The sequence below is a fragment of the Coccomyxa subellipsoidea genome (assembly GCF_000258705.1).
Source record: "Coccomyxa subellipsoidea C-169, whole genome shotgun sequence".
In the NCBI taxonomy this organism is placed as follows: domain Eukaryota; kingdom Viridiplantae; phylum Chlorophyta; class Trebouxiophyceae; family Coccomyxaceae; genus Coccomyxa; species Coccomyxa subellipsoidea.
In genome coordinates, this window is record NW_005178024.1 from 1,093,872 (window position 1) to 1,107,422 (window position 13,551).

Genomic DNA, 13,551 nt, shown 5'->3' on the forward strand with positions numbered 1-13,551 from the left:
CGCTCGTGTCGGGAGGGGATGCACCAGCAGATAGGGAGCTGCGGCACCAGCTCCTCTGCGATGCTCTGCGTCGCATCCATGGAGCAGACAGCTTGCCGGACGACTCGTACGGCTTGCCGGCTCTGACACCGGAGGACCTAGCGCAGCCGGCAGAGGTCCCAGCAGCACCCATTGCACGTCAGCAGGGGAGTACTGCTGACGCCCAGGGCTTTAGGCTATCAATAGTTTTCCAGTGATCCTCCGATGTTTCTGTCTTTTTTTTTTTTTTTTTTTTTTTTTTATTTTTAAAAGGGGAAGCCCCCGCTATTACACAGGTGCCAGTCGCACGCTTCCCAGCACGCATGCAATAGGATATTTGGGGAAACCTGTCAGAGTTGGGGCACGCAGAGCACTCCCGCAGGAGGATAATGCGATACTGAAGAGAAGCGCAAGCATGAAGGCATACCACAGAAAGGCAACAGAAAGGCTCCTAGCGATGGACATGTCCCAAGCACCAGAGGGTAACCTCATCCCCAGAGGCGCACTCCAGCCCGCCGGCAACGCAACACCGCTGAGGTGACGTTGGAGGACCCACGGGGCAAGCCTAGGGCTTGCAGCTGGAGGCAGGGGTCACAGCAAAGCAGGCAATCATCAATCACTGGCAGGCAATTATTTTTTTTTTTTTTTTTTTTTAAAAGGGGAAGCCCCCGCTATTACACAGGTGCCAGTCGCACGCTTCCCAGCACGCATGCAATAGGATATTTGGGGAAACCTGTCAGAGTTGGGGCACGCAGAGCACTCCCGCAGGAGGATAATGCGATACTTAAGAGAAGCGCAAGCATGAAGGCATACCACAGAAAGGCAACAGAAAGGCTCCTAGCGATGGACATGTCCCAAGCACCAGAGGGTAACCTCATCCCCAGAGGCGCACTCCAGCCCGCCGGCAACGCAACACCGCTGAGGTGACGTTGGAGGACCCACGGGGCAAGCCTAGGGCTTGCAGCTGGAGGCAGGGGTCACAGCAAAGCAGGCAATCATCAATCACTGGCAGGCAATTATGGATGTGCGGGCAACCAGTGGTGGAACAGACATGAAAGGCACGTTTATACGGTTGGCCGACAGGGATGGAACAGGATCGCGTTCGGACCCATTACCACTAGGTGCCGCTCGGGGCTGGCAATGTGACCCTAAACTATGCCTCAATCTGCCAGCAAGGTGGGGCACAAGCAAACGGTGGCATATGGGAGATATGAAGCCGCAAATGAGGCGAAAAACAGGTAGGCTGGTGAGAACTCGACCAGATACACACACCCACCACATTGGAGGCGGGGATAGGCAGGAGGCATCATGTCCAAGGTCCTAGACACCCGCTCAGGTTCAAGGGTGGATACTGGGGTTGGAAACCCTAAACCCTTCAGATAGCCTTCAATGAACTACTGTGAATGGTGAGGAGGACAGACACTAAGGCAGAAGGCCACGGATGACAGGCCAAGGGGATTGTTGGGGCTGCCGGTGAGACAGAAACATCGGAGGATCACTGGAAAACTATTGATAGCCTAAAGCCCTGGGCAGGGTGGTCTTCTGTAAGCTTGCGCCAACGCTCTGGCTCTCCGGCACGGTACTCCACAGGTAGCGGGGCGCACGATGGATCCGTCTGGCCGAGGGATACCCAAGGGGTGAGCCGCGCAAACACGTCCGGTGGTGGGCGAGGCCACCGGCACTGGGTGGCGAGGCCAGTGCCCCAGGGGTGAAGGAGGCACCCCCGGGGCCGTGTTGGGCCGAGCTCGACAGGTCCCTCGACCAGTGGAAGCACGTGACTCGGAGCCCCATTCCGCGCTGGCAAAGGTTAGAGGTAGGAGAGGCGCAAAGCTTCTGGTAGGCAATCTGTGGTCCCAGGGCTCTAAGGCAAAAGGGGTCTCAGACAAGGAACGACAGGCCGGGCTTTGCCGGGGTGGGATCGGGACTGGTGAAAGGTTAGTCATCCGTGCCTGACTATGGTATGACGAAGGCTCTTAGCGCCCATGTGCCCAGAGCACCTATCGCAAAGGCCCCCCTAAGAGAGGGTGTGAGTTCAACACAAGAATCGACACGAGCGGGTGTCATGGCAGAAGGCCAAATGAGAGCATGGTCATACAGATAGCCAAGTTAGAGCCGTGGCCGGCTGGGTACAGTGAATGGTGGATCGGAAGCGTCACGCTGGAAGCGGCACGGGATGCTGGGCACTCCAGTGGATGACTGGTTGCGCGCCCGGCAGCTCCTCCAGCGCGCAGAGGACCGCGCGGTGGCACCATCGCGCCGCAAACTGCTCCCTGGTGATCATCGGGTCGCGTCCGCGAAGCCAGTCGCTGAGCACACCTGCTGTCTGCCGGACGTTGACGGTCGCGAGCCGCCAATCGGCAAGCAGGGCCTTCTTGCAGGAAGACAGGATGCGAGCCGCAACCGCTCCGGGGGTGATCGCCGCCGCATCTGGCTGGTGGCGGCCGCGCTGATATGCTGCCCACAGCTGACAGATTGTAGCGAGCCGCAGGCGATCCCAGAGCTGCCTGAGCTGCCGCGGCGGTCCCCAGATCCTGGTGTCATCGGCGAGAAGAAGGTCGGCGCTGCGCGGTGGCGCGTCGTCTCCGGTCACCGCGGCCCATGTCGCTGCGAACCAGTCCCACACCCCGGCGGCGAGAGGGCAGATGATGAAGACATGGGTGAGTGTGGCCAGCTGACCTGCACAGCTCGGATGCGGGCAAACGTGACCGGCGGGATCGGCGCGGTGGACGTGACGCGCGAAGCCGCCGACGAAGAGCTGGCCATGCAGCAGCCTCCACGCTGTCACGCGCTGCCGCCGGTCCAGATGGGAAGCGTGCACCACTTGCCACACATGAGCCCAAGGTGCTGATGGGTCTGCTGTGACAGCAGCAGCAGGATCAACAGTGACATCTGCTCCCTGTGGCACTGGTGAAGGGCCCGCTGGCGCGCCCGCAGGCCCGCCGCGGTCCCGCAGCGGAACCGGACGTGGTTGCGGCGCAGCCATCCAGATCGCCCAGGAGGAGGGATCAGGCTGCCCTCGAGGCCTCTTGCCTAAGACCTGCGACGCGGTACCAGCAGCTGCAGCCCTGGCCTCCCATCGCGCCTCGAGCGCCCGAAGGCCGCTGCGCTGATCATCTGTGGTATCAGCCCAGATGGCTGGTCGCAGCGGGCCCGCCGGGCTGGCCTCCCCCTTGCTGATCCTGTGAAGCACCTGTCGCCGCGCGGTGGCCTCCCTCACCACAAACTCATGTGCCGGCCGCGTGCCGAGCCCCCAAGCCTGAGGGTCCTGTACCTGGGATCCCCAGAGGCCAAAGAAGTATAGTGTGGGCGGCGGTGGTGGCAGTGGCTCCGGCAGCTGCTGCTCCCACTCCAACTGCTCCCCTGGCTGCTGCTCCACCTGCAGGTGCTGCTCTGGGTGCAGCTGCTCCGCGTGCTGGCGCTGCTGACGTGTGCCGCTGCGTGGATGCCAGGGCCTGGTGATGTCCCAGTGCTGAACCAATGCAGGCTGCGCGGCCGGAGGAAGGAAGGCGTGCATGGCTGCAACGCCTCCGTCCACTGGCACAAGGGCTCCTGTGCTGCTTACTGTGTGGCTGAGAAGGTAGGTGCTACCTTCGGCTGTGCGAGACCAGACGCGGCGATCCGACGGGTCCGGAGATGCGCACCACATAGCGGCCGGTGTGTATCTGGTCGAGTTCTCACCAGCCTACCTGTTTTTCGCCTCATTTGCGGCTTCATATCTCCCATATGCCACCGTTTGCTTGTGCCCCACCTTGCTGGCAGATTGAGGCATAGTTTAGGGTCACATTGCCAGCCCCGAGCGGCACCTAGTGGTAATGGGTCCGAACGCGATCCTGTTCCATCCCTGTCGGCCAACCGTATAAACGTGCCTTTCATGTCTGTTCCACCACTGGTTGCCCGCACATCCATAATTGCCTGCCAGTGATTGATGATTGCCTGCTTTGCTGTGACCCCTGCCTCCAGCTGCAAGCCCTAGGCTTGCCCCGTGGGTCCTCCAACGTCACCTCAGCGGTGTTTTTTTTTTTTTTTTTAAAAGGGGAAGCCCCCGCTATTACACAGGTGCCAGTCGCACGCTTCCCAGCACGCATGCAATAGGATATTTGGGGAAACCTGTCAGAGTTGGGGCACGCAGAGCACTCCCGCAGGAGGATAATGCGATACTTAAGAGAAGCGCAAGCATGAAGGCATACCACAGAAAGGCAACAGAAAGGCTCCTAGCGATGGACATGTCCCAAGCACCAGAGGGTAACCTCATCCCCAGAGGCGCACTCCAGCCCGCCGGCAACGCAACACCGCTGAGGTGACGTTGGAGGACCCACGGGGCAAGCCTAGGGCTTGCAGCTGGAGGCAGGGGTCACAGCAAAGCAGGTGCTGGCCTCCATGGTCACCTACCATGCCACCTTCATACCGGTGCCACAAGACTTGCTACAGAGGCTCTGCAGAGCCATCCACACTTTCGTCGCGGCGAACCGGCCGGTGACCCCTGGCGCAGCGGCGGCGCTGTTCCCAAGCAAGGACGTCTGCTTCCGCGCGGCCGCACACGGCGGCATCGCGCTGGTGGACATCAAGGCCCAGATCCTGGCTCTCCAGGCCAAGGTGGTGGGCAGGCTGTTGGAGCCGGAACAGCTGGCCTGGAAGGCCTACTTCGACCACTGGCTGTACAGGAGCACAGCCTGGCTGGCAGCGCAGGAACCCGGCACGGTGTCAGCGCGGCGGCAGCACATCTGGCAGCTGGGAAGATTCCTGCTCTTCTCCACCTTTGCAGCGAAGCATGTGGAGGCCCCGCAGCGCGTACGGCAGTACCTGCATGCCTACCAGCAGCTGCGGCCCCATCACCTGCGGAAGCCGGAAGCGATCGGCTACGACGCAGTCATGGGTGAGCCACTGTTCTTCAACAGGCAGCTCACGGATGCAGTCAGGCAGCCCTTTGCCTGGGAGGACTGGGCCAGGCTTGGCCTGGTCAGGATCAGCCACCTGCGCGATGTCGTGCGCGGCCCGGAGCATCCGGTTCGGATGGTGCGAGAGCGCGTGCCCATCCTTCTGGCTGCCTTGCCAGCAGCCTGGAGAGCGCTAATCCAGGTGCAGCCACCGGCCGCTATGTGGTGCGCATCTCCGGACCCGTCGGATCGCCGCGTCTGGTCTCGCACAGCCGAAGGTAGCACCTACCTTCTCAGCCACACAGTAAGCAGCACAGGAGCCCTTGTGCCAGTGGACGGAGGCGTTGCAGCCATGCACGCCTTCCTTCCTCCGGCCGCGCAGCCTGCATTGGTTCAGCACTGGGACATCACCAGGCCCTGGCATCCACGCAGCGGCACACGTCAGCAGCGCCAGCACGCGGAGCAGCTGCACCCAGAGCAGCACCTGCAGGTGGAGCAGCAGCCAGGGGAGCAGTTGGAGTGGGAGCAGCAGCTGCCGGAGCCACCGCCACCACCGCCGCCCACACTATACTTCTTTGGCCTCTGGGGATCCCAGGTACAGGACCCTCAGGCTTGGGGGCTCGGCACGCGGCCGGCACATGAGTTTGTGGTGAGGGAGGCCACCGCGCGGCGACAGGTGCTTCACAGGATCAGCAAGGGGGAGGCCAGCCCGGCGGGCCCGCTGCGACCAGCCATCTGGGCTGATACCACAGATGATCAGCGCAGCGGCCTTCGGGCGCTCGAGGCGCGATGGGAGGCCAGGGCTGCAGCTGCTGGTACCGCGTCGCAGGTCTTAGGCAAGAGGCCTCGAGGGCAGCCTGATCCCTCCTCCTGGGCGATCTGGATGGCTGCGCCGCAACCACGTCCGGTTCCGCTGCGGGACCGCGGCGGGCCTGCGGGCGCGCCAGCGGGCCCTTCACCAGTGCCACAGGGAGCAGATGTCATTGTTGATCCTGCTGCTGCTGTCACAGCAGACCCATCAGCACCTTGGGCTCATGTGTGGCAAGTGGTGCACGCTTCCCATCTGGACCGGCGGCAGCGCGTGACAGCGTGGAGGCTGCTGCATGGCCAGCTCTTCGTCGGCGGCTTCGCGCGTCACGTCCACCGCGCCGATCCCGCCGGTCACGTTTGCCCGCATCCGAGCTGTGCAGGTCAGCTGGCCACACTCACCCATGTCTTCATCATCTGCCCTCTCGCCGCCGGGGTGTGGGACTGGTTCGCAGCGACATGGGCCGCGGTGACCGGAGACGACGCGCCACCGCGCAGCGCCGACCTTCTTCTCGCCGATGACACCAGGATCTGGGGACCGCCGCGGCAGCTCAGGCAGCTCTGGGATCGCCTGCGGCTCGCTACAATCTGTCAGCTGTGGGCAGCATATCAGCGCGGCCGCCACCAGCCAGATGCGGCGGCGATCACCCCCGGAGCGGTTGCGGCTCGCATCCTGTCTTCCTGCAAGAAGGCCCTGCTTGCCGATTGGCGGCTCGCGACCGTCAACGTCCGGCAGACAGCAGGTGTGCTCAGCGACTGGCTTCGCGGACGCGACCCGATGATCACCAGGGAGCAGTTTGCGGCGCGATGGTGCCACCGCGCGGTCCTCTGCGCGCTGGAGGAGCTGCCGGGCGCGCAACCAGTCATCCACTGGAGTGCCCAGCATCCCGTGCCGCTTCCAGCGTGACGCTTCCGATCCACCATTCACTGTACCCAGCCGGCCACGGCTCTAACTTGGCTATCTGTATGACCATGCTCTCATTTGGCCTTCTGCCATGACACCCGCTCGTGTCGATTCTTGTGTTGAACTCACACCCTCTCTTAGGGGGGCCTTTGCGATAGGTGCTCTGGGCACATGGGCGCTAAGAGCCTTCGTCATACCATAGTCTGGCACGGATGACTAACCTTTCCCGATCCCACCCCGGCAAAGCCCGGCCTGTCGTTCCTTGTCTGAGACCCCTTTTGCCTTAGAGCCCTGGGACCACAGATTGCCTACCAGAAGCTTTGCGCCTCTCCTACCTCTAACCTTTGCCAGCGCGGAATGGGGCTCCGAGTCACGTGCTTCCACTGGTCGAGGGACCTGTCGAGCTCGGCCCAACACGGCCCCGGGGGTGCCTCCTTCACCCCTGGGGCACTGGCCTCGCCACCCAGTGCCGGTGGCCTCGCCCACCACCGGACGTGTTTGCGCGGCTCACCCCTTGGGTATCCCTCGGCCAGACGGATCCATCGTGCGCCCCGCTACCTGTGGAGTACCGTGCCGGAGAGCCAGAGCATTGGCGCAAGCTTACAGAAGACCACCCTGCCCAGGGCTTTAGGCTATCAATAGTTTTCCAGTGATCCTCCGATGTTTCTGTCTCACCAGCAGCCCCAACAATCCCCTTGGCCTGTCATCCGTGGCCTTCTGCCTTAGTGTCTGTCCTCCTCACCATTCACAGTAGTTCATTGAAGGCTATCTGAAGGGTTTAGGGTTTCCAACCCCAGTATCCACCCTTGAACCTGAGCGGGTGTCTAGGACCTTGGACATGATGCCTCCTGCCTATCCCCGCCTCCAATGTGGTGGGTGTGTGTATCTGGTCGAGTTCTCGCCAGCCTACCTGTTTTTCGCCTCATTTGCGGCTTCATATCTCCCATATGCCACCGTTTGCTTGTGCCCCACCTTGCTGGCAGATTGAGGCATAGTTTAGGGTCACATTGCCAGCCCCGAGCGGCACCTAGTGGTAATGGGTCCGAACGCGATCCTGTTCCATCCCTGTCGGCCAACCGTATAAACGTGCCTTTCATGTCTGTTCCACCACTGGTTGCCCGCACATCCATAATTGCCTGCCAGTGATTGATGATTGCCTGCTTTGCTGTGACCCCTGCCTCCAGCTGCAAGCCCTAGGCTTGCCCCGTGGGTCCTCCAACGTCACCTCAGCGGTGTTGCGTTGCCGGCGGGCTGGAGTGCGCCTCTGGGGATGAGGTTACCCTCTGGTGCTTGGGACATGTCCATCGCTAGGAGCCTTTCTGTTGCCTTTCTGTGGTATGCCTTCATGCTTGCGCTTCTCTTCAGTATCGCATTATCCTCCTGCGGGAGTGCTCTGCGTGCCCCAACTCTGACAGGTTTCCCCAAATATCCTATTGCATGCGTGCTGGGAAGCGTGCGACTGGCACCTGTGTAATAGCGGGGGCTTCCCCTTTTAAAAAAAAAAAAAAAAAAAAAAAAGGTAGAACTCGTACGGGATGCCATCCAGCCCAGGCGCTTTGCCGCGCGGCACGCTCTTGGCAGCGGCTTCCAACTCCGCGAGCGAAACGCTGCCATCACCGAGATCCCCCTCTCCTGCTGCCGCTGCCTCTGGGGAAAGCCGCCTGTCCAGTGCCTGAAGCAGCTCACCCTGCGCCGCATGCGAGACCGGCTGCGCAGCGAAGAGGCCGTTGGCTGACTCTCCTTTGTAGTAGGCTTGCAGCAAGTCGCCGCCCTGGTCTCGCCCTGCTGGGTGGTCCAGCACCACCCGCGGGCTGTCGGGTGCTGATCCTGTCCTAAGCGCCTGCAGCTCCGTGCGGCCCTGTCGCTCCCTGGCCAGGTGGTGGAACCAGAAGGTGGACTGCTCCCCATATATATATATATATATGTATTTAAGGTTCAATGTCCCTTAATGCATAACGATACCGATCGAATCCAACAGTGACAACATAGGATTCCGGGCAGCGCACACAGTTTGGAGCAAGCTCGTCCGCCATAGTAGCGAACTAGAGGCAGAAGAGAGCCTTGGAACTGTTACAGACCTTAGCGAGTTCAAAGCTTCGGCCTGTGCTCAGAGAGCGCTGCACAGTTGAAGCTCTGCTAGCACAAACGGCCTAAGACAACACAACGTCTGTCTGCAACAGCGTCCCTCCCTACCCGGAGCTATTTAGGCAGAGGCCAAAATACGAATTCAAACGGGACATAATCTGAACTGTGATTCTACAGCCTGCAGCTGAGAACCCTGAGATCATTACACACGCATGTTGGTCGCACGCTTTCCATAACACATGCATAAGAATAGCTAGGAAACCTGTCTGATGGGTGGTTCGCAAAGCACTCCCGCAGGAGGATAGTGCGACACCTAAAGAGAAGCGCAATCATGAAGGCAAACCGCTGACAGGCAAGACCTAGCAATCACCATGTCCCAAGCACCAGGGGGTGACCTCAACCCCCAAGGCGCACTCCAGCCCGCCGGCAACGCAACACCCCTCGGGTGACGTTGGAGGACCCACGGGGCAAGCCTAAGGCATTGCATCTGGAGGCAGGGGGCACAGCAAAGCAGGCAAGCAACAATCAGGCAACAATCACAGGCAAGCAATCACGTGCACTGCAGGCAACCAATAACGGAACAATCATGGAAGGCAAAGCTGTACATGGAGGCTTGGTTGCCAGTCGAGAAATAAGGATCACGTTCGGACCCGACACCACTAAAAAGGGGCGGGAAGGGAACCCACAGTATCAAAGCTAGGCCTAAAACTGCTGGAATTGTGAAACATTATGATGCATCAGCACGCCGATCCGGCTGACTGGGTATGAAGGTGAGACACGATAAGAACTCGAGAGCAGCACACCCACCGACTGCACAGGTGGGGTTAGGCAGGAGGCATGAGTGTTCAAAATGAGTGCATGCGGCGCAGCCGATGGCCGCGCATGCCAGGCTCCAGCAGCGATTTTCCAGCCCATCAGGCTTCCTTCCGGGGAGCCAGCACCAGTCATGTACCAGCATATTCGCGCTTCCTCTACGTTGTGCACTATTCTCTGCGAGCCACTACACAGTGAGGTTTTCCAGCGTATCTCTTGCGCTTGTATTGTAAAATATGCGACAGGCTAGCGTGCCAAGCAAGAGCCTAGTTCAAACGGAATGCCATTTCAAGGGCATGCCAAGTACCGACAGTAAGGAGAGAGATGGCTTCAGGTGGGCAGCTGCATTGGGTATTGTGCGCTGTGGCTGCGCATGTGGCTAAACGTCCACTGTGCAGACGACTCAGGAGTGGCACCATCGTGCTGTGAAGTTTCACCTGCTGAGAGGATTCGCGCCTGCGGAGCAAGTTACTGAGCATGCCCGCTGACAGCCACATGTTGAGGGTGGAAAGTCGCCAGCCTATGAGCGGACAGCATGCACGCAGCAATCGTCCCTGCCGACGCAAGCGTGGCCACTGATGTGGAACCGCTGTCAGACAGGTCTGAGCTAAAAATGGGTCCCCAAACCCTAGTATCATCGGCTAGAACAATGGTCTGCTAGGTCTGCATTGCAATGTGGCGCAGCATTTCCTGTGATGGCTGTCCAAGTCGCTGGGAACCTATGGTGCCTGAAAAATACATTTGCTTGGAGGACAGAAATAGCAAGATTAGTATGAATGTGATGACCAATATACATATCGTACAGGTTGCCAGACCACAATCTGTTGCCTCGACTGAAGCGATAGCGGCAGATGCAATAGTACTTTTGAGGTGCAAGTGCAGCACCAGCTGCGGCAAGGCTGTCTGACAGATCCTGCAATTCAATACCTGCATGACACCTCTAGGTCCTACCTTCACTGATAATACAATTAGAGTACAGGATGTAATATGCGTAAACCATGAATAGCAAAAAAAGCTCGCACATAGTTAATCTTGTCATTAATCACTTCCCTGCCGGTAGAGGATGTCAGGTGCACCTGCAGACAAGCTGCATTTTGTGGTAGTCCTGCAGCTCATCTGCCCCTAGCTAGACTTGCCAATTGAAGCAAGACCGATCAAGCGTGCAAATATGTTGAACAGGGCCACATAATGACGATATCCTTGTGAAGATCCTTCCAGCTGCCGTTGGGCAATGGTGCCGCTACCGTAGTGACTACAGGATGATGCTGCAATTGGAAAGCAAGAGCCTTTATGGAATGCTGGCAAGGCCTGGTCGCCATCGTCGCATTGCTGATATCCCTGCTCCACACTGCGGGCATTTGTAGCTAGGATCAGACTGAGTGCGGGCGCGCAGGCAGTAGTAGCAGAATCTGTGTCCACACGGCACCGCACTATATGGCACATGGATCTCTGAGGCTCCGCAGATGGCGCACAGCTGGCGGCTATCGCTGCCTGATGAACCATCTGCAATTAGAAAGTATCTTCAAATTATTCATTTGCAGGAGTTTCTCAGAACCCAACAATTAGATATACCACAGTGGATGTGGAACATGCCAATAATGTGGGTTTGGAGGTTGCACAGTACCTGTGAGGACGGAGGTTGAATCTGGCATGGAGATCCGAGGTAGGTGGGACATGACAAGCGCTTTGATCCTTCCCACATTGATCAGTGGCAGCAGGAACAACAGCAGCTCTGACAGCTCATGCCACACTAATTGGCGGTTGAGGTACTCGAAGGACAGGGCACGCGCCATGGAGCCCTTGGAGTACACCAACCGCGCTCCCAGCAGGCGCTCAAGCACGCTCCTATGCAGCAAAGAGAAGTTGCGCTCAGGGAAGCACCACTGCAGCTCACCGTGGAGTAGCAAAGAAGCAGGGGATGATTAGAATACTTGTGATGCGACTGTCTGATCGAGTGCCCATACCTGTACCTCCCATAGCGCAGGAACAGGAGGAAATTAAGCAGTGAGGCCAGCTTGAAGGCACTCTCAGCCCAGCGCATGCTCCGCCACATGAGGCGGCCCCATGACCCTCGTGGCTGATCACCCCAATGTTGTGTGGCCGCCAGCTGATCTGTCCTGGCCCAGATGTATCGCAGAACCACTACTCCCAGACCATACGTTGTCCTCTGCATGCGATTCAGCCCTGCACCTTCCAGCCCTGAGCGGCCCTGCAAATGTGTGTACAAAGACGTCATGGATGCTCTATGTTTCCAAACAGAACAAGCGTGTGGCTCCTCAACAAAAGCCATTTTCTTACATCATCATATTGAACACATCAACTGTGGATGTGTCAGCAAGCGCTGCTCACCTGTGACAACAGTGGCTGTGCTGTCCCTGATCCTCCCCGTTGGCCAGCAGGCTGTGCAGGGCTGCTTGCTTGCCTCTCATTCCTGTACCGCAGGTTCATGAGGGCGCTCCCGGGAGTTGGTCTGCCAGACCATACTGTAAAGCGAAATATCTGCAAGAGGCACTCACTTTTCACACCGATTACCATGTGTGATTCAGGCAAGAGCAGGCAAGATAAGATCGTGCCGGTTGTTTGATCTGTCATGTCTAGGAAACGCACCAGAATATCCAGAAACAGTGTCAGCTCCGGCTGCAACGCTGTTATCAGTCTCTGCATGCACAGTGAAGGATTAAGTGCAAGGTCAGCGGTGACGAGCATGTGTGTCTGTTTGGCATACAGTGTTCCATTTCCTCTCGTGAGCAGATATGCAGTGGTGAGCTCACCGGCTGACAGAGGGAGAAGATGCGCATGAATTGCTCTCTCAACATGGCAGTGAGCTCGCTGTCCAGCCGTGCGGCATCCAGCTGGCTTGCACGCATAACGGCAACCTCTCTAACTCCTTTCCTTCTCCTGTTCACAAGTGGGCCAGCAGTGAGTGGGTCTGCAGAAGAAAGGCATGCTGCCACCGTGATTGCAGCTCACGTAATTGTGAAGTTCACTGGTGATGCATGGCCAGCAACACCGAACGTCTGCGTGGATCACCTGGCCAAGTCCTCCAGCTCAGGCAGGGCATTGAACCACTCTCGCTGCCAGTCCTCGCCAGACGGTACTTCGCCATTTTCCGAATGCCCATTCATGTGGAACTATTGGAGGTGTTTACGTGCAAGCCTGGCGCTCAAAGGGTACAACAAGTCCTGATCTGCGGTGATGCAAATTTTTGGATCTATTCACAAACGAGCTCATGACCTTGTGAATGCTGACATATGCAGTGTCCTGATCACAGACAAGGTATTGGCATCGACAACAAGAAGTAAATGGGAGATGGAGATGGACTTTGGTTACAGAAAAAGGTGACTAATCCAAATAACCTAGGACCAGAAGCCCCACAAAATAGCACTGTGGCGACAATCGATAGTAACACAACAATCAAGTGCTTTTTTCATGATCGAAGGATATCTCAGTGGCATGCCAATCATTCCCAAAGGACATATATCTTCCACACAGTTTCGTATATATCATCAAGCATGAATGGCCAGAAGCGGCACTTCCCGTATCATTCTGTTGTCCCTGAGGTTGAACTGAAGAGACATAATGTGTCAGACGTTACTCCTGGCTTTGAACGCAGTCAACCAGCAGTGTTTGAAGCTCCGGCGGGCTTCGATGATGTGGAGGTGCGCTTTTTTGGTAGACCAATTCCGAGCACCGGGTCTTGGCTGCCTTTGTGATGGAAACTGTAGATGTCAGGCGTTGTGTGTTTCCTGAACAGGGACATACTCAGCGCCAGACGGACTTCACGACCTGGACAGAGAATCAGATCAAGGTGTGTCGGACGTGAAAGCAAGACTCCAAACCATAGCCCTGGAATGTTGGATCTCCTACTGATAAATACAACTGACCATGCATGGTGGGGTGCAGACGTTTTTGGAGCAGAGAGGCGAGGACTTTGATGCCAACACCACCTTCGACAGCCTGGTACCTACCTCGTTGGGACATGAACATCTTGTGGTCCATTGCCGCCACCATAACGGGCGCGTAAGTGATTGCATCAATGGACTGTTGCAG

General features: G+C 58.1%; 2 protein-coding genes across 2 annotated transcripts; one reads left to right on the plus strand and one right to left on the minus strand.

The window, feature by feature from the left end:
* Positions 1-861: 861 nt before the first annotated feature.
* COCSUDRAFT_58739 (hypothetical protein) lies at positions 862-1,858 on the plus strand (the record flags this gene model as incomplete). The annotated part of the gene is made up of 2 exons (XM_005643940.1): positions 862-941; positions 1,690-1,858. 2 exons carry the CDS (start codon positions 862-864, stop codon positions 1,856-1,858), a joined length of 249 nt encoding a protein of 82 aa, XP_005643997.1.
* An 8,931-nt stretch (positions 1,859-10,789) lies between these two features.
* COCSUDRAFT_38277 (hypothetical protein) lies at positions 10,790-12,368 on the minus strand (the record flags this gene model as incomplete). Its single annotated transcript, XM_005643941.1, has 6 exons — positions 10,790-11,021; positions 11,176-11,346; positions 11,466-11,710; positions 11,899-12,000; positions 12,109-12,159; positions 12,273-12,368. The coding sequence occupies 6 exons, from the start codon at positions 12,366-12,368 to the stop codon at positions 10,790-10,792; spliced, it is 897 nt and encodes a 298-aa protein (XP_005643998.1).
* Between the last annotated feature and the right edge of the window lie 1,183 nt (positions 12,369-13,551).